General features: G+C 43.5%; 1 protein-coding gene across 1 annotated transcript in view; it reads right to left on the bottom strand.

Moving 5' to 3' along the window:
* PIKFYVE (phosphoinositide kinase, FYVE-type zinc finger containing) overlaps positions 1 to 26,273 on the bottom strand; it is a 3,858,188-nt gene that overhangs the window by 3,804,382 nt on the left and 27,533 nt on the right. The window contains 1 exon segment of the mRNA XM_044075403.1: positions 3,545 to 3,724. Within this exon segment, the coding sequence (XP_043931338.1) occupies positions 3,545 to 3,724 (180 nt within the window).

The following is a 26,273-nucleotide window of genomic DNA, read 5'->3' as shown; positions in this document are numbered from 1 at the left end:
TCTGACTCTGCCGCATACTTCAAATTCAGATGCAAGATCCAAGCTCCTCCCCTACTCAATCCCACCCTTCCTCCTCCTCTCAGATAGGAGTTTGTTGCACAAAACTGCAGCATCCTAAAAGGATATGCGCATAACAAACTGGCATAACAACAAAAGGTCTAACAAGAGGAAAAACAAGCCAAAGGAGATGGAGCTAAGACTTATCCATCCGGTCCATTATGCAGCCCACACAAGGCAGGGGGAAGGAGGGAGGGACGGCTGAAGACAAACTAGAATCAACTCCTCAGATGGAACATTATGTTGAGTACATAACTTGTACTGACCTAAGCTATATGGGACATATCTTGCCAATTTCCAAAGCTCTAGAGCATCTTCCATGCACATGTACTACCACTGAGGCTTGAGGTCAAGATGGTGTAAAAACATATGAGCACCAAAACTCAGAACCTTCTTGCCAAAATGTGTCTCACACTTACAGCTCTGATTTCATAGATTCAGCAATTGGACAGTTATTGCAAAGTAGGTAGTAAGTATCACACTGGGAACAATTTTTTTTTTTTTGGTGAAAAAAAAAAAAAAAGTGTTACTTTTGTCTCAGAAACACTACAAAGTTCCAGAGTAGGCTGGAAATTGCACAGCTGCAGTCAAATGTAGCAGTAATGCATTCTTGACATTTTACTGCAATTGCGTGATTTCCAAACTACTCCTGTTATTAGTGTCTTAAGTTACACGTACCACACTGGTTTATCTGGCTCCTATCGTTTGTCTCAGAATTTATGTAATGGTGAAAAGGTAAGTCTCTTTTGTTTAGGGGAAGAATACTCAGGTTTGTTTAAATGTATTCATCTATTCACCACCTGACCCGAAGAAGCAGGCAAAAGTTTCCTTCGGCTTCATTTAGGGAATGAAAAACTTAGAAGTGCTTACCAGGAGTATCACAGACCAGGGTTCTGGCTCCTCAGACATTCCCTCTCCTTACCAAAATAGGAATTTCATGGGAAGCTTCTTTTTCCTTTCGGACTTCCTTGTTGCCTCTGCCTTCGGTTGGTGACTCAGCTGTAGCCATCACAGAGCACTTGCATTGCCTTCTAGTTTCTATTACCCCCCCCCAAGGTGTTGCTCCATATATAGTCACTAAAGCTTAACAGGATGTTGCTTTCTCCAAGATCATCCATATATCTGCTTCATGCAGGGAAAGAAGACCCATTTCTACCAGAATCAGAGGAAGGAGCAGATGGCATTCCCTTTCAGGGGCACATTCAGCAGTCTGTTTTCCCAAGGAAAGCCCTGCCCAAGGACAAGTGAGATAAGACACCATAGGGCCCTAGCCCAGGCAGCAAACCAAACCAGACTTGCCTTATTATGGAACAAGGATGGGACCGCCACAGTGGACAAAGCGTGAACAGGAGTACAAAGAATCCCCACACCTGCCTGGGTGGTAGCCTCTTCAGGAGGTCTCTATCCATACTTTACTGGGTATATCACCAGTGATTATTGGACAAAGTCTCAAGAGGGGAGACTAGATGGTTGGCAAGCATGGGGGGCAAAAAAAACAGAAAATAGTGTATGATTATTAGATTTTGTAAGTTTTGTCTTCAGTATTCAGAAAAAGAGTCTCAGACAGCTACTACTTAATATTATACTGAAACTACTTTCAACAATATGAAGAAATAATCAAATGAGCAAAGCAGTACCACAAAAAACAGAAATCTTAACAGCATTCAAAACATTACAAACACAGAGGTGTGTAGCTTACTGGATAATACCTTCTAGCTGTATTAGTATGTAAACTTGGAGGAGAACATTTTAGGACTTAAAGATTTTACAAACAAAGGTATAGCAAAAATAAAGAGGAAATTTAATTACAGTGAAAGGATTAGCTTCACAGAACATGCCATGAAGGCACTCAAGTAGGCTGACAGGTGAATCTAGATGAAGACCTACTAAATATGAAGAGAACAATTTTGCCAGAAATATGAACAAGTCAAGTACACAAGCTCAAACCACAAATGATCTTCATATCAAGCAAATCAAATTGCCTCAAACATTAACATATTTCTTGTCAACAAAAATGTAGTCCATCTCCAATAGTACAGCATAAACCCAGCTTTTAAACACAATCCGTAATAATCTGTCAGACTGATCTGCAGGAGATTTCTACAACATTACCAGAAGAAAGTCTCACTCAGAAGTCCCAGAAATGAGGAACTTCACTTCTGCAAACAGGCAGCAAAAAGTGACCACAACTACAGCCAGTACGAGTGTGTGGGAGCAGTTGTTCACAAATGCAGGAGGCTAATGGAAAATATTCTCAACACTCCAGCCAGGACAGGAAGGAATAAGCAACATACCAACAAGCCTTAATGGGGGTCAGCATGAGCCACAAAGCATCATGGAAAATGAAGTCGACATCACATGAGATCATCCATTACCAACAGCTCAAAAGACAGAGGAGAGAAAACCAAATATAGTGGTACAAGAAAAAAAGACAAAAGTAACATGGACTATTGAAATTGCCACACCCAGTGACTACACTGTCCTGCGCAGAGAGAGAGAGACAGTCATTAAATAGGATGTGCAAGCAGAAACAAGAGCAATGTGGAAGAAAGATACCCAGATCATTCCACTAATAGTAGAAGCAACGGGTCTTAGAAAGAAAAATAAACAAACAAAAAAAATAAATAAATAAAAAAAATTAAAAAAAAGACTCGGCAGTCATATTTAGATATGCTTCTGGAATTCGTAGAGTTACTACTGGGCACGCTGGAGGTACTGCAAAGAGCACTTCTGGCTGACAAAGAACGAAACAATACTAATTTCAAGAACTTTAAATCGTACTTTGACTTAGGAATGGGGTCCATTCCCATCACGGTATTAGAAACCCAAAAGATTTGGAGAAATTAAAAGAGGGTGAGGAGTGCAGTAGGAATAAAAGGAAGTACATTCAAGACATGAGAGACTGGCCTACAGTCAGACCACTGTTCAACAGTGAGAAAGCACAAAGTATTATCTGCCCATTTCTCTCTTATGGGGGTGTGAGCAATTATGGGTAATGGGCTTAAAGTCTCTGGGTCTGTACTCACTTAGTATGGCAAACACAGAAACAGATATACAGATAATAGCACAAAACACTTATTTAAAACGTAAGTGAGACATTTTAGCTAACCAAAGTGCACATGTGGAGTATAAGAGGGGAGGCTGAAAGGGATTTGCTGCAAGTATTGTAAAACTAACTATAAATTTCCTTCAAGATTTTTATGAACAAATACAAAGATACACCAATATATTCACTTCTGAAAATTCCAAAATGTGATTCTATGGAACTCTATTCTACAGTTTTACTGTTAACATGGGCATTCTAATGCACACAAATGTACAGTGGAATCTAAGTTCAATGAAGCTGAACCTACAAAAGAAAAACTACTTATTCTGCACATGATTTCTGAGCCATCAGCTGTACAGCATACAGGACCATAATGCAAAGCTTTTTAATGAGATTTTCAGGTTAGAATTACGCAAGCATACACTAGCACAAATATTATACCTGAAGCAGTCGAAGCTCGTCGCTGTGTCTCCATAGTGTGAGTTTTTTTCAGAACACGAGGAGAATGAACAGATTGGAATCTTCCTACTCTTTGAGGACTGGACAAGCTTGTTCTTCCTTCTTGTTTGTTTTTCTGTCCAGATTCTTCTTTTTCAAAAGGCAATGCAGGCCTACCATCATCTGAAAAATAAACACCTACACCAGTCAACCCAGACAAGTATGGCTACTAAAAATCAAATCAAAATTACACATACTGATAGACCTAAAGTAAAACTCTTTCCTGCATTTGATTAGCATGGCTAACTAGAAGCAGACTAGCAAAGGAGAAAAGACTGAAGTGATCAATGACCTGCTTTACTCTCCCTCTTGGAAGGGTATGCGGATTACGGGTTTCTGCACTACTTGTCAACCCAGCTGGTAAGACAGATGCCTACAGACATCTCTAGTGTTTAGACGAGCATCACAACACAGTTATTAGCAGAAAGGAGACAATGAAAAATAAAATACACAACCTTGACCCTCTAACATCACAGACTTTTTGCTTGCTTCCAAACGCTCACCTTCTGAGAGATCAAATAAAGGTAAAGTCATTAATGGGTAAAAATCAATACTGGGTTGGAACAAATAAAATAACTCCTCAGCAAGAGGCAGTTCCCACATACAAGTACTCCAGAAAATCGTGCAAAAGTTACTACTATGAATGACCAGCACTGTGTAGATAGTAACCGAAATATATGGCTAAAAGAAAAGCACCACATACAGAAGGCAAACCAACTCTCACACATACACACGGTGTCTCGAACATTGAATGCTTACAAGGTTGAACACAGAAAGAACCGAAATCAACAAAAACTAAACTTTTTTTTTTTTTGCGTGAAGGCAAACTTCAGCATTCTTGTGGACCTCATCAGCACAGTATAAGTGGATTGTTTGGCTATACTTTAGAAATACAGGGTCTTTAAACCCAGCTAATGTCCATAAACATTGAAGTGACTGCAGAATATCCCAACTAACATCCAAACTAAAGGATAAAAAGGTCACACACAGGCAAACCATTCAGTAAAAACATACATGTCCACAGCTAGTGGGGTTTGGCTTTATTGGCATGAATGCATCTATAATGACTTGAAGTAAAATGTCTTGGGCATTTAGAAGCCATGTAGCTTAAGCACAATGTCCTTAACATGTTATCTGCTTACATCACATGGGCCTGTATTTCAGAAGGTTTATGGTATCACACAGTGAAAACTCTAGCTTGGCTGGGTTTTTATTGAAGTTTTTACTGAATGGTTTGCCTTCATGACCTTTTTTTACCATTTGGTTTATATAAAGTATAAAAAAATGGGGACACCAAAACTTTCTGAAGATTGTATATAATTTTGTCAATTTGCTAAGAGTTAAACAGGGTTAGGGAGAGCTTGAAAATGTATTTAGTGGCAAATTTGCAGTAATAAGGGGTTATTGGCTAGGAGGAAGGATTACACAAGCAAGTATTTATACCACCAAATCTACTAGAATATAGCTTAAAAGAATTTATGGAAAAATACTAGCTTTTAGCAAAAAAAAAAATATATATATATGGGTGGGTACTTAATTTAAAAACACATCCAACAACAAAATTAGATCATGCACCAAAAGTCCAAAATGAGATACTGGCACTGTTCAACTTATTTGTTAAAAAGAAACAGGAACTTAAGTAATGAGTAGTGGAACTAATTTGAAAGTTTAGAGAAAATAGAAATTTCTTCCAAAGAGGATTTTAAAATATGGCAGAGAGAACATAGGGAAAGTAATAGGAATTATTTAGAGGAGATTGTTAAAGTATTGCAGATAGAGGAATTTTTCAGAATAAGAGGAAAAACTGCTGAGTCAAAGGGAAAATAAGGAAGTATTTGATAATATGCAGGAGTTTAGAAAGCTCACTGCTGAGCAAGTACTGTTTGCGAACACCAGAACACAACATCTCTTAGCACAATGGACTTGAGCAGTATAAAGAAAAATAACCAGAGATCTTTTAGAGATACTAGAACTATTTCAGCAATTCTATGACAATTTATATAGAACAGAGGAATGGGAAAACCATGAAAAGGAACAAAGAAATATTCATGAAAGACTCAACTGTGTCAAGGTTAGAAAACAGGAGGCCGAGAATTAATAGCCAAGACAGGTAGGGAATAAACAAAAATGTTTTAATCAATGAAATCTTAAAGAGCAGATGGATGAAAGAAACTGATAAAGATATAAAAGGTTTTAACAAAATATAAAAAGGGTGTACAGTACCAGCATCGTTGAAGAAAACTGTAGTGGCTTTATTAGCCAAACAGGATAAAGACCTTCCAGATTCAGCTCTGTACAGCTAAATTTCAAATTTTAACCATGATTATCAAGTTTTTTAGGTCTATACTAGCTAAAAGAATAGCAATGGTGTTGCCAAAACTGAAAGATAGGGATCAACGTGGTTTTGCAGAGGAGTGGCAAGCATATGACCACATTAACAGAACAATGGCGATTCAGACAGAAGCAGAGTACAAGTAAACAACTACTGTTGATGGATCTTTATGCAGAAAAGGCATTCGATACAGTAAAATGGAATAATATAAAGTAGCAAATAGCAGCATTTGCATTAAGTGATGCAATAAAGGTAATTAGGAGGATATATGAAGGGTCAAAAGCAAGAAGTCTGCACAAAGGTACCAGGCAGGGATATCCTCATTCCCCTTTGTCATGTGATTACTTTTTAACACACCATTATTAAACATGACGTTAAAAAAGCGATACAAGTACACACAATAATAGAAAAAAATTCATACTAAACACTATTTTCGCACAGTACATATTTTTAACTTTCATCCACTTCAACATTACAAAAATTTCTCATTTCTTGACTTTGCTTAAAATTACTCCCCCTTCTGCACACCAACTCTGCATATATTTTCCTACAAATCTTTATTGTTTGCTTTATACTTACAGCCATGTGTGAAGTAAATGAGGGACTCAAACTGAAGCGCACAACTAGCATAGCAATCAAGAAAAGTTAGTATTACTCTCAGATGACATTATTTTGTACTGGATGAATCCAGAAAAAGGACCATTTCATTGTTGCAGAACATGAAGACAGTTCCAAATCTTTTTTAAATACAAGACAAATGAAGATGAAGCAAAGGCTATAGCAGTAAACTGATGCAAATAATGATATTTTATTACCAATGGAGGATTTATGGAATGACAAGATGAAGCATTTAGGTTGATAGTTTAAAAAAGATTCGATTGTGGCAGCTAAGGATATGTTGATAAGAGACTAAAACAAACAGAACACAAACTGAAGTTAAATTCTTACTGACAGAAAATATGCAAGCAGTGATTTACTCATGGGGGGGGGGGGGGAAGTCACCTACATCCCTCTTGGATAAGGGCAGTTGGTGCTGATCATAGACTTGCAATACAAATACAGACCATACAACTTGGTCAATAAGGGAACAAGGGTATAACATCGCTAGGCTTATAACAGGCCCTAGGGACAATATTCTAGTAGCCTCCTATGAACCTACGTTTCTAGTTCCTTTAATGTGATATGCGGTCAAGCGTAGTTTTAGGAACTAGAGGAGAAGCTGTGGAGTATAAAACAGCTGAAGAAAATTATCTGGGAGGGAAACAGCCAAGAGTTAAGTGGGATAAATCATTTCTTTCCATAGAACAAGCTGGTTTAAAACTTCATAATGACAGAATATTTTAGGGCTATGCAATTAAGATTCACACATAACACTAGCAGAAGGTTATAAATTAAAGGAGGGTAGTTCATGAAACAAGAGTGTAGATTTTGGATGCACATTCTAACCATACAGAATAAGGATGTAGCAAAAAGTTATTCTGTATGGGGCAGTGAGAACAAAGGACAGCATTCTAAACTGGTAATGACTGGCTCCCAGCCGAAAGCATAGATGCCTTCAGGATCACTTGTCCATCTTTATATGGTAGTATGCATCCTGAGGGTCTTTGGAGCACATCCATTTGTCCCGTTCCAAAAAAAAGTATGGACTGTACCGTGACCATTCGGAACTTGTGGCATTGAACTGGCTTGTTTAATCTGCTGAGATCTAGAATTGGAACTAAAAAGAACCTTGAGTAAGTTCCAAATCCTCTTTGGTCTGGGGGACCTCTTGGATGACTTTTGTTCAGCAGTTTTTGAATTTGAATGACTGCTTGACCCCTTTGACTGGGTGGGAAAAAGGATTAGATAACCTGTGGATATCTTCTGCACCCATATATTGGTGGGTATTTTAGCTAGGCTTTCAGTGCAGGGACAGTCGACCCCCAATTTCCTCCAGAGGTGGGCAAACAGGCCTCCTTTCAGAAGCACTGGAAGGGTTTGCCAAAGAAGGGCTCTCTGGATACTTGGTTAAGTGGGCCTCCTCTTTCGCGAGGGTGAAGTCTTCTGGAATTGTTCTCCCTTCCGCTCCTGGGGGAACTGTCTCCACGAGTGTCCTGGTAAGACCCAGGTGACTTCTTGAACCACATTTTAATACCACCTCTATCTTAGGGTAAGGTCTCCGAGGACTGGAAAACATATGCCCAAGGCAGAAAGGGTCTAGCCATCCTTTCTGGACCTGGATAATGTATCTTTGACCTTGGGACCAAAAAGGGACGTGCCGTCAGAGAGTTGACAAAGGAAGACTTAAAAGGCTCTGCAAAGTTTCACAGGCACATCCAGGCATGCCGCCTCAGATATGCCAGAACGCTGCTCTAACTCATTCCTTTGGCTGCACTGTCAATAAGCCTCATAGAAAAGTTAGCTACAGAATACGGCGTTGCCATCTGGGAAACAACCTTTACTCGTACTCCGCTACAGCTCCCTCAATGGTATCAGATAGCTCCTTAATCACATCCCTTTGTAACCTGGTGACATGAGAAAGGTAATTCAGCGATCGTAAAGCAAAGGTCCGCATCTATCCATCTTCCTGGAATCCTTATGAGGATGAATGGTGGAACTCTCCTCTGATAGTTCCCTTTTAGTAGCTGCCACCACAAACATGGCATCTACTGCAACCCCCTTTTAAGTCTTGTCAGCTGGAGTGGTGATTATCTTGTTTGGACTCTGGGGGTTTGCTCAATGGAATCTAGGCTCTCCCACACCTACGAGAGATCAATTCTAGGAGCTCATCAGTGGGCAGAGTGACCCAGGAAGTAGACCGTCAGGATCCAAAGGTTGCCAGGTACGCAGACTTCTCGGGCAAAGGATTACTTGACTGCAAGCTACCTCTCTGTTTAAAATCTCCAAGATATCCCCAAAGACATCCTCAGGAGGTCACCATGGAGATCCTTCACCCTCATCGAGGTCGGTGTCTTCCGTAGCCGATTCCTCGATGGAGTTCAAATGCTTCCTCTTCCAAGGAACCTCCTCAGTGGGACACTCTGCGGATGTAATCAGAACAGGCAGGGGTACCTTGAGTGGTATCCTGGGGTCTAAGGTCCCACTGTCCCAGAGGAAAGTCTTGGTCAAAGGGGTGTGGAGGGGAATAGATGGGGCTCGAGGATAAGAGGGGGAGGTGACTTCCTAGTTGCAGATACAGCTGTAGCTCTCTCCACAGTCATAAAGGCCGACTGCTCCCGGGAGGAGACAGAGACTCGGGCTTCAACAAGGCATGCCTGTGGGACGGAGACCTCCCCAGCTCGAAGGTAGCTTGCCTGGGTTCAAAGTCGGCACCGAGCTCACCTGCGCAGAAGCCCAGAGGTGAATGGACTGCTCCAAGGGTCTGGGAGTGGAACACTCCTGTAGTCCACCAGGTTCGCTGTGCTCCAAAAAAAAAAAAAAAAATGAAGAGCTCCAAGCAAAAATCCGACTAGAAGATAAAGAAATCCCTGAGTCAGAGCCTGGAAGTCACCAGGCATGTTGGATCAGATAACTCAGAGACTTGTCCTGAAGTCGGAGAAGGAGCCAGAGGGGGAGTGAAGGGACCTTGGACCATAGGAGTCAAAGCCAAGGGGGACTTGGTAATACCCTGCACCCACAAAATCTTTGGACCATGAATCCCATGTCTTCTGTAAGGCTCCTTGTAGAATGGGAAGAGGATGCCTGTTAAGAAAAGGAGACTGTACCCCCAAAGCAACAGGATCAATAGATGGGGAGTACCGAGTTCTTGGCAGGGAGACAATGGGCTTAAAAGGACTGAAGGTCGGATCAAACCAAAACGGCTACGATCCGTTACCCAAGAGACTTGGAGTGAAAGAAGCCGGATCCAAGAAAGAAGTGCACTGCGCCAAAGGCTTCAATCGAGCTACTGTATCAGCAGATTTGAAAGTTTTTGGTCTCAGCTCCGAGGCATCTGTTGAAGCCATGGAAGGTCTCTTCTTCTTTATCTGAACTTTTGGTAAAAGAAGCAGGGCTTGAAATTTAAACTTCATCACAGACTTAGGGTCACTACCAGAAATGGCCTCAAAATATTAATATAACATGCCCCTTGAAATAAACTTACTTTTCCCTTCAACCAGGGCCTGGTGGTTACAGTAATGAACAGTCTTCCCACAGATGGTGGGGACCCAAGCAGTAAGTGCACAAAGTGTGCAAGTCACTGTATGGAATTTTCTAACCGCACTTTGTACATTTCTTTTAAAGTCCACAGGCTTATGCTGTTTCTCAGCCACTGGTTGTTGTTGTATTTCGGCTTTTCCCGGTTAGGGGTCACCACAGCAGAACTCTGCTCCGCTAATGATTGGCAGTAGATTTTTACGTACCGAGTTGCCAGCCCTGACATACAACCTTCAACGAAGGTAAGCCCATTCACACATGTCTCCACACAGAAGACGCTTTAGTTGAGAATCGAACAGGACAACGTCTTACTGTGAGGTGACAACGCTACCGCAGCACCACCACCGCAGCTTTTCTCAGCCACTGGTAAATAAAATAATAAAATATGGCAGAGAACAGACACACACACAGTAGTGGGAGGTGTCCAAGAGCTTTATGGGCTACATGAGCTTAGTCATGGCCAAGTTGGATCCAATGGATCAGATACAAAACCCACATGTGAGGAGAAAACAAGAAATTGACAGTCAGATCTTGTGTTTAAGACAACTCAAAAACATGACTATATTTACCTGCCAACATATGTCATAATCATCATCTGTCAAGACTTTGTTTTAAGGAAATGAGAAGCAATTATTACCAGACAATTTTTGTTCTGTTTAACTAAGCACAGAAAACATTTAGATGCAGCAATACAATATTCATAAATCTGTTGCAGTATATAAACTGCAGATGTCAGAACCAAGACTTTTTCAAGGTAAGCAACATTAAATTATTTGCCACATTATAATTTTAGACATTGGGCCAGATTCAGGAAGCCTCCGTGTAAGAGTTATAACTCTTACACGGAGGCTGCAGTTAAACGGTGTGATGTCAGCATGTCATGCATATGCATGAGGTGCATGAGGCATGCTGAATCACACTGTAACTCTTACACGGTCCGTGTAGAATGGCTGAAAGTAAACAGCCACGAGAGAGGCCATGGAAATGTAAACAAACACACTACACAACACATTCCCCCACAGACCATCAGTGTACAAAGTGAACAGAGGCTATAAAATGAAAATAAAAAAACTGTTTTATTTTTTTAACCTCCGTAAATGTGTGCTACTGTGTGCGCGGGTGTGCTACTAGCGCAACTGCAGTTAGCAATCAGTGGAAAAGGATATGAGAACTAAATATGCAAAGTAAGCCAAGAAGAAATAGCTTAGCGGTAGAGTTGCCAGCTTAAGAGTAGGCAGGCAGGGTTCAAGCCCACACAACAACCTTTTTTTTTTGTAAATAAGCACTAAAAAAGCCCCTGACAGTATTGTACAAATGTAAAAGTATACCCTTTTGTAAAATGGAATGAAATGGAGCATATATATTGAAGTAACACAATAATAAAAATAATTAGAAATGTACTGATAGCTAAGCTGCTGTGAGACACAGTGCCCGTAGCTGCGTAGCGTTTAAAAAGCTGCAAACTGTATGCCCGTTGCCAAGCACCGGTTTAACAGGCTGAAACTGTTTGCAACTAGCTGTGCTTAGCATGTGTGTCACTAGCCAATTAAGGTTTATCCCAGCGCACACCGTTTGCGCGCCGCTCCCACAAGCTAACTACTAGTGCGCATGCGTTAGCTCCGCGCAGACCTGCTTTTAAGTGCTTAAAAGTGCTTATGGCATGTTTGATTGACAGGTCCTCAACTCATTTCTGTCAGGAAAATTAAAAATCAGTGGTCAGATTCGAACCCAGGATACCATGCACTAGAGTCAAGGTACTAAACCACTAAGCTATGACAGCAATACCTAGAAATGCAGAAATAGCATATATATGGGAAAAATCCAGAATGGAGCATGATAAAGCATTTTCAGTGAAGTAGATACAATTCCAAAATGGCCAATCAGAGAAATGTGCGGGAAAAGCAGCATATATAAGCCCCATAGGCGGGAATACACACCAGAACCGATTGTAGAACAGACCTGCAGTCAGAATGAGTGGAGTAGGTGAGGGACGTTGCTTTCGAGCACAGCGTTGGGGCGTTGAGGAGTCCAGATACATGGTCTGGCTCCTTGTCCATCATCACGAGGCCCAACTCATGCAGGGCCAGGTCTCATGGGGAGCGTACAGGGCGGAGGCATGGGACCAGTTGGCTCGTGATCTGACCAGTGCTACTGGCATTCCACGCACTGGTAAGCAGGTCCGTCACCACCATGCGGACCTGAAGCGGCGTAAGCAAGACCAGTTGACCCAATGGATCCAGGAGGCCCGGGATATGCCCAACGCCCCACTACTGAGTAAGTTACATTTTACTCATGTATGTAAGGATTTCAACTGGCTGATACCATGGAGATGTGTAGTCCAATATTACTTCCTTTGTATTACAGCTGCAGGTGTCCGCTCTGCGAACCGCGAGACGCATGACCGTAGGCTGGCGCGGTTGCGCCACCATGCAGGTTAGTAACCCCACCTAGTACTTGTAAGTAAATATTATAGTGTAGCATGTATCAGAACACTGCAGTGTATTGATTAAAAGTAATCTAATGTGCAAGCAAGAATTGAAAGTTTGCAGGTATGGCTGCAACAAGTTCATCAGTATGCAAGTGTAACTGGAAATATAATTGATAGAAATAAATAGTGCTGTAATACAGATGTCCCGCCATTAATTAAATGTAGTATAACCTGCAGTAGTCTCCAGAGTACAGCTTCAGAATCTGAGATAGTCACATGTGAGATTTATCCCCTGTTGAAATGCTGAATCATGACAGAAGTGAGGCTGTTGGAAAGTGTTTGAATCACCACAGGTCTAATATGTGAACAAAGCCTAGAAGTACCAACCTGAACTGTGAAGTTGCAGAATGTGTGAGAGTGACAGAAAGGGTCATGTATGAATAAATAAAGTAGTAATAACCCCTGAATATATTAGCCCCAGTGTGTTTCCACAGAACTAAATGCATGTTTGAAGTACAAATTAACATCCCAAACTGATTTCAGTGTGTCTGAATCTGGAATGTCTAGGCCAAATTCTGTATATGGTGATAACAGTAAACAATCTGCAGATAGAATGAATGATTATCTGACAGACTAAATAGCCATAGCTGTCCCCTGTCTTGTCAAAGTGTAGCAGGATGATGTATCTGATCAAATTCAAAATAAGTAGGATAGTGATGTATTTGTAACAGGTGTAGCATGACAGTCAAATAAAAATTATTTTGAAACATCAGCCTCAACTTAATTGTGTACCTATTACAAATGTATATCAATGTGTAACTTATGAATGTGTCATCACTTTCAATCTCCACCCAACCCTATAATTCCATATAACAACACCCAATAAATATTGGTATGTGAACATTTCATTAACCATGGACATTTGCCAGTTTCAAAAATATATGCATGTCTGTTCATGCATGTGCCCGGTTCATACCTGCAAATCTGATGGCCTGTTGCCATTAATCAACCCTGCATGTTGTTTGATTGTATATTTCCGTTCAAATAATGCATGTGATATTGATATGCCCCTTGTTCAATGGTGTTAATATCTGGGTGTTTGTTTAATGGGAATACCAATGCATGCTGTTACAACTAATCTGAATGGAATAATATGCCACTAACCCAAACTAACATAACTACTCACAAACCTAGAACGCTTGGGAAGGCAGGTCCCAGTGGACCCACCTCTCCCACCTCAGCTGGTGACTGCACCTGGCACTAGTGCCCAGGCCGGACCCTCCTCCGGTGGCCCTGTGCCACCTTCTGGTGGAAGCGCTGCAGGGGATGGGGCCCGTCCCCCCTCTGCAAGTGTGGCCGGAGGAGTTCGTCCACTCACCCTCCAAGGTGTCCGGTCTGTGGTGCGAAGGGAGACCCAAGACTCCGTTCTTGGGCCCCTATGCCAGCCTGAGGCTCGTGTGGCACAGCTAACGGCCCTGCCCGTTGCCCCGCCTACACAGCCCCCAGCACAGCCCCGTCCTGGGCTGTAAAGGAACAGTGGCAACTGCCTATGGGTGGGGATATCAGTTCTACTGTTGCCATCTGTGGGCTCATGCGTCTTGGATATCCCAACCTCCGTCCCCGTCAATTGTGTAACCTCCCCACGTGTGTCATACACCGCCCCTGTATGCGTCTTGTCTGTCTTGTCTGTTAACCTACCTCCCCAGCTATACAGACTTCCTTCACCTGACATACCACTCTCACCTGAAAAAAAAAAAAAAAAGGGACACTCTGTACCCACAAAAACATTACGCCCCATACATAGCTGTCCATGTCGCACACATGTCCGCTTGACATTGAAACTGTTAATTACAATTGGCTCTACAACAAACATTAATAATGTCCTGACACCTCTCTCAGGGGTGGAAGGTTTCAAATGTCTCACCAAAATACATGGAAATGCACAGCTGTTGCTGCTAAAGACATGGGCATCTATGGGCCTTACCTACATCCCTCCTGCAAATCCCACGCTTGTTTCCCTACTGTCTTACCCTCTTTGTGACCCCTTTTTTCACCACTTTCCTGTCACCCCTTTTTCTTTTCTTTCAAAGAAAATAGCGGGTGTGCGCTTGTGTGCGCAGAGCTAAACGCCAGTGCGCATGCGTGAGCTCCACGCAAACGAGCGCAGACCTGGTTTTAAGTGCTTAAAAGTGCCTTTATGGCACTGATTGACAGGTCCTGTACTCATTTTGAAAGTCTGGAAAGAAAAATAAATTCCCAGTGCCAGTCTCAAACCCAGGAACTTGGCAACATTAGTCTGTATGACCTACCACTAAGCCATGACTGCCATACAAGAACATAGTGCTAAAATAAATATAACATGTAATAGTAGGAATCAATATAAAGGCAATATAGGAGGTGTACTACCCAATGCATTTCAGGTAGAGTTTTAATGGCCGAATTACTGGATTCCCACACTAGTTCAGTGTTAACAGAAACAGCCCTACTAATTGTTCGCTTGTACATAATAATGTAAGGTAATGTACACATAAGAAGGTATGTATATGTACACATACATATATATAAATATATAGTAATACATATGAAATATAGTCGTAGGTGTCAGTATCCATACACACTCACTACAGGAGACAGTGAAGATAAATGCAGCAGCCAGAATCTGCAACACAGCCCGACTCCTGTGAGACCTACTAACCCCTTAACTGCTGGAAGGTGCCTCCAGCACTTTGATTGATAGACCCCGTACTCAATTTGAAAGCAAAACACAAGCATACTAGTAGGCCCTACCACAAGACCATTGTAACACTAGTCTGTATGACCTACCAGCAAGACATGACTCTCATACAGGGATATAGTGCTAAATAAGTGGAACATGTAATAGTAGGAATGAAGATAAAGGCAATATAGTATGTGTACTACCCTAAGCATGCAGTCAGACTTTCACTGTCCCAATTACCGGATTCCCATACTAGTGTGTGTTAACAGAAACAGCCCTGAAAACGGTTAGCTTGTACCCAATATTGTCAGCTAATGTACATATATGACAGTATGTATATGTACACATAGCAATGCATAATAAATATAGTTGTGGGTGTCAGTATGCATACACACTCACTACAGGGAACAGGTGGGAGAAATGCAGCAACCTGAATTCACAACACAGCATGAAGCATGAGAGATGTACTAACCTTCACACTCACAGAACATTTTCCAACAGCATACCAGAATGGTCCACGCCCTTACAATCTGAAAGGGCAACGCCCATCTCACATACCTTTTTATAGCACTGTCCTGAAATCACAGTGAGACATGCAATCAGTACACAACTGGCTGTATGCAATTAGCCAATGCTGCCTTACAATTGGTGCAGAGGCCATCACTTGGGCCTATGCAGATACCTACAAAAGCATTCAGTACCCACACTCCACACATGCAATACAATCATTGCACAAACCTGAGAAAGAGAGAGAGAGAAACAGAAATAAGAAAATAAACAGACTGACAGCAGAAAACAGCAAGCAGCACCACTGACACAGCAACAGCTGCCACAAACACAGGTAATGCAAAGTAGCAGGTTAATACTGTGTTTACTGTGACACCTCCAAATGTATCATAGTTCACTATCTATAGGTATGTCCATGAGATAGGTTGTGTGTACATAGTCCTGAAATATATACATATGTAATATTGCTGTACATGTTGCCCATACTTAAAACTTCCATAGCTTAGAACACAAGGCCAGTTGTGCATATGATGCAGTAGTTACCAGGGTCAGTAGAGGTTACTCCTCATTGGTGTGGGACCACTGTGTACGTATGGCACTGTTCAGGTACATATCCCGTAGTATGGCCAGGGATTAATATCAGTCTGTCATGTGGTGCTATGTCCTCCAGGGGTGAATGTAGCACACATCCAGGGATACCATTTCGTAACAGTGATGCTATGTGTTCTGCAATGTTGAGGGTGGCTCTCACCTGGACATGTGAGAGGATAGGGAGGTTACAGTCATCTGGGATAACTAATACCACATGTGTAGGAGAATGGGGGGGGGTACCTGCACCTAAACTGTCTGCAACAATGTTGCCAATATCTGTGCATTTGGTGAATGTGAAGCATCTTAACACTGCTGACCACAGATGCCTTGCCTTAATGTGAATCTGCCCTGTGCTGCAGTAGCCTCCTGCTATTGTTATACAATATGCCTGTATCTGTAGTCCACTGGACAGGATTAATAAGTGGTGTGCAGTTGTTCTGGGTTAGATGTGTGTGCACAGTACATGCAGTATGTGGAATGTCTGTGGTAAGCATATGCAAAGGGGCCGGCGGTGTGTGTTGTGGCTTCCACTGGCCAAATGGGCTGCATGGATAGAATCACTGTCATAACTAGTGAATAACTGTGTAATTACATGCATACATAGCAAGGTAGTGTACTGTGCTTGTGGTGTTGCTCGGATATGTATATCCAGGCTGAGTAATGTGTGTCCACATCACAGGGTTGGATGGCAACACACATCCAGTATGTAGGGATGAACACCCAGAGTGAGTGTGTCAGACGTGTCGCCTGTGCAGAAATATCTGGCCATTACCTGTGCATCCCCCCACAACACACACACACATGCAACATATGGCAGAAGTACTATAGCAGTACACACATGCTCATAGGTTCATACGAGGCTATTTGCCCTAGGGCATTGATAAGCCTAGTAGAATGTGTTTGTCTTTCGCCACCCAATTACAAGTTATGCTGCTATGCCCTTGTCCGACGTTAGTATACTGTGCCTCTAACAGTGACATAGAAGTGATACCTGGGGTACAACTATGATCTCCATCCACTCATCCCGATTCCTATGGAAGAGAGTCAATGAGGGACTCTGCCTAACCTGTAGTGTGAGCTCATTACAGAGTGAAGGGAGCCTCTTGGTTAGGAATATGCCCCTCCAGCATGTCCATGTATGTCAGTGCTGAGGTCCAGGTCTCCTGAGCATGTGGCTGTATGGGACTCTGATTGCCTGAGGTGCAGCATGTTCATTACTGCTGGGTAGGACATGGCTGTATATGGCACGCACAGATTGCCTCTGAACAGGCAGTATGCCACTGAGTCCAGCTGGATTTCCTTTACCTGGGCAGCATATGACATCTGTTTGAGCCATTGCATCCTCTTGAGGAGGTACTGTTGTCCTGTACCAGTTGCTGTAGGTGTCTGGTTAGGTACATCCCAAAAGGTGCATTGTATGCAATTATAGGCCTGATGATGGATGAGTAAAGAGGCACAATGACCTCCCGTGCCATACATGTGAATCCCTCATGATTAGCTGGGCTATATAACATGTCTTTCAATCCACGTTGGCCATGTGGTTGACAAATGACAGACTGCTACCATGTTTCTTCCCCAGGTCCCAAACTACGTCTTCTGTACTCAATGGCCTAACACCTATGTTGTACTTTGCCACCAATGTGGAGGTGTGGGAATCTGCATTGAATACTGATACTCCCCCTCCCTTGTTCAAGTGTTGGGGCCGACAAGAATGGTAACAGCTATAACTTGATAGTACTGGTGTGCTCCTGTGAAACCTGAAACAGGTTTATGTTACTGCACAGATATCGATGTCCAGAATGCTAAGTAGGGTTTTGAGTGCGTGCATCCTGAGGTCTAGACTTCCGGTGTTGAGTAGCATCAGTCTTACTTCCTCATCCTTTGTGATACAAATGGACGTGGGTTTGCCTTATGAGCCTTGCCTAATACAGGCACTATGGGTGTAGCAAGAGGCTCCGCCAAATTCCAATAGGACAGGGGTGACAGGTGCAAGCTGTCCCTAGCAAAGCATACCACCCCAAGATGGCAGACATTGGCACACCTGTGGAATGACACTAGTATGTCAGTCAAGTGTTGGAAGGGATCATCGTGCCTTGATATTGTGGCATCGTTCTTGGTGAGGGTAGGATGCTACTCAAGGTCAGGGTCAAACTGTCTTGGGCTACGTGCTCAGAGAGCTCTGTACTGTCTCATGTCATGTAGTCCAGGGAGGTATGTGTCAGGTCATTCACACCAGCATGGACATTGACTGAGTCATACCTGTACTTGCCTTGGGGTTACCTGAGTGTTTGTGTTATGTGGCAGGTCATAGTGCCCGACAGGCTGCACACCGTGACCCTCACCTCGTTAAGCCTGGTGAACGTGATGTTAGTGTGCCTGATGATAGAGGCACCTAGTACAGGTGTATGATGTGTGTTGTTTACTGTTAATGGCTGTGAGTGTTCAGCACATTGGCTTTGTGTGATGTGTGTTGCACGTGTTAGTTTCCGTGGTAGTGGTTGCCCGAGTGTCTGCTTAGGAGGTCTCTGCTGCGTAGGCAGACCTGTAGTCCGAGCCTACAAGTATATTCATGTGTGATCATGTGTTAGTTCTGCTGTTGTGGTAGGTCTATGTGAGACTGGAAGTGTAGTGAGTGTGGTTTCCTTCGCCACCTGACTGGTTATGGCAGTATTGAGTAGACAGAGCCTAGCCTCCAGTTTGGTATATGGTTGCATCACTCACATGAGTTTGAATTTGTTGTTAGGAGGAGGGGGTTGTCTGTGTACATGCATCTGTTCTAACATTGTCTCTGGAGTACCACACTCACCAGCTGGACTGGGGAGGGAACTGACAACTGACCTCTGGACATGCTAGAATACTATTGTGAATTCCATAATAATTGAAAACAAGGTCCAGTGGGGAGTGAGGGTGTACTGATATTACCTACAACTGCTGACTGATATAAAAGCGTCAGTGAGCAAGTGCCAGGTAACCTAAGTGCAATGTGTCACAATTAAGTAAGTGCAACAATGACAAGCAGTCACTTGCTGTCATGTGTAACATGGAAATACGTACAGTAAGCAATGCAGATATCAGTAGTGAGTCACAGACGTGTTGAGAAGCTGTGTATTATGTGGAAGTAGCATACCAGTGAAATAACAAGCTAACAAATAACAAGCATATAAACAAAGGTAGATCCAGGAGGCCTGGATGTAGTGTTTGCTACAGCAAACAAGGTGTAGCAATGTCAGTAAGATACAGCTCAGATATGCAGGCACTATAAACCTGAAACCAGATGCCCCCAGCTATGAATGGCAGAGTACAGCCTATTGTCACACACAAGTGCAGACCACAAACCTTGTTAATGTTAAATAACTGGCCTGAAGGCCAACTGCCTATACCAGAACTAATACATTTGTACACTGGGCCCTCAATCAGCAGTTCCCAACTTCAATGGATGAAAGATGTGTCCTGCCACCACAGTGCTTGCCACAAACCTCCCTAATGTAAAACAACTGGTCTGAAGGCCAAGTGCTTAGTCCAAATGACTTAGAATGATAGCTACACTGTAATCAAGTTACAACCAAGCAGTAATAAGTACAATTTAATACTCCCTGTATAGAATGTGTACCATACATGGGAAACTCCCAGATATGCTCAGAACTAGTTCAAAATGATGTGAAGATTACTGATCCTACAGACATTGCCAACATACTGGCTGACAGGTTCAGTGCAAACTTCTCCCCCCCTCCCCCCCAAAAGGAGAGATATCTATACCAAGCGATTGCAGCCCCTCAAACATCTCCAACGCCCAAGTGAGAACTGCCCTTTCCAAAGCAAAAAACACAGCATCCATGGGACCTGATGGTGTCCCCGGCTGTGTGCTCCACGAACTCAACGAGGAATTAAACCCACAACTAGGACAGCTGTTTAATCATAGTCTTACCTCTGGATACGTGCCAGGAGTGGCGCACTGCAACTGTGGTCCCACTTCACAAAGGCGGTGCCTCCACCGACCCTGGAAATTACCGGCCCATTAGCTTGACAAGCCTTATCTGCAAAGCCATGGAGAGGATCATAATGGACCTCATAAATAAAGACATAGGGAATTTGCAGACTTTGGATCCATCCCAGTTTGGCTTTGTCAAAGGCAGATCATGCCTTCTAAACTTGGTTGACTTTTGAAACAGTCACCAAAGCCATTGATGAGGAAAGGCAGTCCATACAGCCTACCTCGATCTGGAAGGCCTTGATACAATACCCCACTCGGGTATCATTGAAAAACTCATCAGCTTAAATGTTAACCCATACATCACAAGATGGGTTGCAAACTGGCTGAGTGACAGAACCCACAGGGTCAGAGTTGCTGGCGCCATGTCAGACTCAAAGCCTGTCACAAGTGGTGTACCACAGGGCTCAGTCCTGGGCCCACTCTTGTTTGGCATCTACTTTCCGAGTACAAGCAAACACAGGAGGGTTATGGCTGACAAAGTTTGCAGATGACTGCAAACTGGGCCATAGTAGAAAACACATCTGACACAGATATCCTTCAGAAGGGTCTCACAGAAGCGGATAACTGGTGCCAGAGCCATGGCCTAAAGTTAAATGCCAAAAAATGCATAGTCATACCCTTCGGGAAAAACAAGGTTATCCCTAGCTACCAAATAGGTGGCAATCCACTGAGCACAGAAGAAGTTATCAGGGACCTGGGGACCCAGGTTGATAGTAGTCTGTCATTCGACACCCATGTAGCTAAAGTAGTTAGGAAGACCTTCTACATTGCCCACCTTATCATGAAGGGATTCTCATCTAGATCAAGGGAGGTCATAGTCTCCCTATACTCATCACTCATCAGACCAATGATTGAGTACAATGCCCCATTCGAATGTATCTGACCCGACACTTGCAGCAGCTGGAGAGGCCACAAAGTTCCTCACCAAAAGGATAAAGGGTCTCAAACATCTGTCCTATGCTGCCCGACTGAAAGAACTCCAGCTCTATTCAGTAAACACATGCTCAGAGGTGACCTTTGCCTAACATACAAGGCCATGTCAAACCCAGATTTGATGAATATGCTTCACCTCAAAAATCTAGATCCGTCAGAGCCACAAGGCGGAGACTTAAACCTCGACACGGCTATTAATAGGACGTGCTGGAGGGATAGATTCATCACCCAAAGACTCCCTATGCTGTGGAATAAAATCCAGGTATATGTGAGGCAGAGCACCTCGCTGGCCTTGTTCAAGAGAAATCTTGACCAATGGATGGGAGATCGCAGATATACCCCAGGGATTACCTCAGTGTCACTGCTCGACAGAGGCACAGCAAAATAATGGGTATAGTTCCCCATACTAAAGGGGTGGCGTAAGCCACAAAACTATGGGCTAGGCTTGTAAATGCCCTCGGGCAGATAGCCTAGTATGAACCTATGTATTGCTGAGATACTATGCTGATAACCTGTTTGTGTACCTTTCCAGGTTAACATGGCTCCAAAAAGGAACCCAGCATATTCTGCTGCAGAGGATGACGCGATTCACCAGAGCCTGGTGCGTGACTATGCCATCCTGTTCTCAGGATAAATTATGTTGGCATGCATGATAGGACATATGAGCAGGTGAGACATCACTGCAGTGATTTGATTAGAAATGTCCGCCAGCGTGCTGCAGATATCCGCAGGCAACAGGTTGCCACAGGTGGGGGGGGGGGGTGGCCACACATCCCCCCCTCACCAGACAGGAGGGGCTACTGCTAAGTGTTGTGGATCCAGCCCCAGAACAACAACAGCAACACTCAAGCATCATGATGGAGGTTGGATCCACACAGCAGCAAGATGCCATATTTATTTATTGTTATTACTTTTACATTTGTTGACCAAGATAGTCTAGCTGGATATATGTCCATTTTCAGTAGAGGCCTGGGGAGAAAAGCTCCACACATAACATAATAAAGGCAGACAGACAAGTTGTTACTACAGACAGCCAACATCAGACAGTCAACATAATAGAAATATACACCAGCCTGTTAATTAAAATCAACATACATTTAAGGAACTCAAACAGTTTAGAGTCATACACAATGTACTGTCTGTTTCAAAGCAATTCTACCTAAAGCATAACGGTTATGCAATAAGGCAAAAGCCATATAGATAATAGTTAGGGCTCAGAAGGGTAGAGAAGTAGAAGGAGTATGAAAGATAAAATAATAGGGAAGAGGCAGGAGTCAAGAAGGGAAGTGAGGAAAAGAAGGAAGACAGTCAAGAGGAGGTGGGAGGGATGGGAGAAGTAGGTCAGAGCATAGAAGGACATCAAGGTGAAAGAAACAGGGTAGAAGCTAGTTTTTATGCACAATGAGGGGTTAAAGGTAAAGAGAGGGAAGTTAGCCTGGAGTCCAACAAGAACAAAGCCAGTGGTTTTGGAAGTATAGTGAGTTGTTGTTTGAAGAGAGGTAAGGGTGAGATTAGAGTTAACTCCTGGTATGTACATATGACTGTTCTGTACACTGTTACTTCATGCACGCATAAGCTGTGCATGTGGTATGTATCTGTCATCATGATATGTAATTGTGCATGTGTGATACAGACATTATGAGCAGCTGATGTGTATAAGGGAACTAGTGTACTACTGTACTGTATCATGTGCAAAACAAATGGCACACTTGTGCCCACTGACATTACTCTCTTCACACTTCCAGGTCCCTCCCATCTAGCAACGAGGCAGGCCATACATGCTGGTGAGTGTTTTTAACATTACCTGAAAAACAATTTATAATACTAGTAAGAGTAGTGTAACTCTGTAGTAGACATGCTGGTGAGTGTGTTAATAATACTTGTAATGTGTTAATAATACTTGTAATACCCAGTTGTACTAAATTAAGAGTAGTGTAACACGGTACTGATGTGTGTGTTTACTGTGGGGTGTGCATGTGTGCGAGTGTGCCTGTGCCCATGTGTGCATGTGTGTTAGTGTCCATGAGTGCATGTGTCCATTTCTGAATGTGTGCATTAGTATTGAAGTGCATCTCTGTCAAATATGTGTTGAGACTGTAATCTGTGTTCCCCGTTTTCCTCCCGTAGGTTCTGGTGCTGCTCTGGTGACCTGCAGCAGGGAACCTGAATCTTGTGCCCCAGGTACTGATGATGATGAAATGTCTGTAATGGTGCAGGAAGGTGTGTCTGGGTCCACCATTGGTCAGCCAATTGACAGTAAACAGCTGTCAACCCCGTCAATGCGCACAGTCATCCTGCAGTTACATCCTTTGTCACCATTGTCCCTATGTGATGGACAGTCTGCAGTGGGCATAGATCAGGGTAATGTGGTACATGCATCCCCACAAGGCAGCCATGAGCAGGGATCTCCAATGGTACCACGCAGTCGCCCATGGGTTCTCGTGGGGGCATCCGTGGCCGTACTGCCTCTGGCCGACGTGCCCAAGGAGGTATGTCAACCTCCACTATGTTTCGAACTGTCATGCAGGCACAGGCACGTATGGAAAGGTACACCAGACAGGGTCTGAGGGAGCTGAGAGCATGTCGCACAGCCATGACAGACGGCATGCGTGACGTTGCGAATGCTATCCATAACTTCACAGATGTCGTTGACAGACGTTGTGGGGGCACAGAACAGCTGCTCCACAACCAGATGTCCATGGGCCAAGGTGATGGTGTGCGTTTGCGATGTCGACGTGGCCATATGCCAGCAACAGCATCAGCTGGCAGTGGCCGCGGACGACAACAGGCCCACTCACGCACCTCAAGTGCCAGCACCAGCCCCAGCAATGCTGGGTCTGTGCTGTCATCAAGACGCCCCAGGAGACCACGTGCACGTGGCTCTGGACAGTCCCAACAGGGAACTGTGTCCAGTCAACACACCCCTGCTTCTGACGACCGTACCCAGTCTGGGTTAGTACCGGATACGGCCCGTAGCACCCCTGCCAGGCACAGGTACCGTGTCCGTGCCCACAGACACTGATCTGGATGACCTGACAGGTGCAGTCTGCGACTGTCCACAAAACCCTGTACATGGCAGCCATTATGTGGGACTGTGTGCGTGCTTACACACATGCAGAAACCTAACACCTAGGGCAAACACATACACACACACACACTGCACCAACACTGGTCCACCCCGTACTGCTGCCCCTCACAAACACACATACACACACATGTCAATTGGTGTTACCAGTGGCTGGCTTGGGCATACCTAACCCACACCCTGTGCATATGATGACACTGTGCCACCTCCTGCATACTACAACATTGGTGCAGGAAAAGGTAAACACGTTGCTGATGCACAGGGTGACTACATAGATGTGTATAAGTAGTAACATGTTGGTAACTGTTCACTGTTCCAGTATGATTGTGTGTATATCCCAGCAGTCCTGCTGCAGTAACTGTATGAATGTCCTCAATTGTTATCTGCACCCATACTTCTTACCAAAGTGTACCAGCGGCACACCATCACATGCTAACATTGACTATGGGAATGCGCATCATGTGCTGTTATGTAGATTCAGCTATATGTATCTGTTCTGTCACACATGCATTTATACACACCCTGCTACCCACACACATGCACACGCTCACCTGCCATTCCCATCATTTATTACCCTACATGAGTAGCTGTTGATACATGACAGGTACACATTTGAGAAGTGTACTATGTTGTTTACTACTGACGTCCTCTTCTCTACCTGTACTCACAGGGTGCAGGCAACCTCATCAGTTCAAAGACGTAATGTGCATCAGGTACTGTGGTACCCTGATTGCCACATCAAACATGTTTCCCATATGGAAATGCACACACAGACACATCCCACATCCACACACTTGCCACATTCAGGCTTCAAAACACTGTCTATGTATATTCTGGTACATGTGCGTGTTACAGTAGCATGTAACACTATACTGAGTACTGGCAGTTGTCTGTTGTCATGTTGTTTGTATAGAATAAAAGAATTGTTCGATTATCCTACTTCGTTTTGTGGACATTACTTGAAGAAGTGTTACCTTACATGTGTTATTGGTACCACCACCTTCTCTTTTGTAGTTTTGTTTGTATAGGGTGCTGTCAACATCACTGCTTGTTAAGGGTAATGAGCACCCTGCAGTGCATAGCCCCATGTGGCAAAAGCCACATCCCACCCCCATCATTGTGCACACACACTAACCCCACCCACCCCCATCATTGTGCACACACACTAACCCCACCCACAGTAAAACACATACTTTCCATTTGCAAGATGCAAACCCATACCTAACTGTGTTATGACAGTAGAAACAGACACATTAGCAGAGTGTGCTATTTGCAGTAGTTGGAGAAATCCTTTCTAATGCTGTACTTAGAGGGTGCTGACATCATCTGTGTGTAGGAGGAGGGATGTGCACCCTGTAGTGTGTTCTCCCAGTTGGCAAAAGGCACTTATCCCTCCCAGCATAGTGCACACACATAAACCCCACTCATACTAATACACATACATTCCCTTTGCAGGATTCAAACCCCTACCTAACTATGTTATGACACTGGAGAAAGACGCATTAGCAGAGCGAGCTATGCGAATTATTGGAGGACTTTAATACAGGTAATATAGTTATAGAGTCCTGACATCATCAGTGTTTCAAAAGGGGATCTGCATCCTGTACTGTACTGTCACAGTTGCTAATAGGGGCATTTCCCACACACACATCGATGTGTTCGAGGTTTGCATATGTGGGGGATCCAGTACTCCAGTGTGATTAGTATATGGTTTGATTGCAACAATGAGGGATATACTCCCAGTGGTGAGCATTTTGTACTCATGTTTGTGATGATCAGGTCTAATATATCTGCCCCTCTTGTGGGAAGGTTGGTTACCTGTTCCATAGCTAAAGAATGTCTGATCTATGGGAACCCTAGAGCTTGGGTAATGTGGCTTGTGTAATGTTCACAGTCTATGTTTGGGTAGCTGACGTCACCCAGTATGATGGTGTTTGCAGAGAAATCTATACTCT

Source organism: Protopterus annectens, chromosome 6.part1, assembly GCF_019279795.1.
Source record: "Protopterus annectens isolate FY-2018-M chromosome 6.part1, PAN1.0, whole genome shotgun sequence".
Taxonomy (NCBI): Eukaryota; Metazoa; Chordata; order Ceratodontiformes; family Protopteridae; genus Protopterus; species Protopterus annectens.
This window is presented reverse-complemented; position numbering and strand designations above follow the sequence as displayed.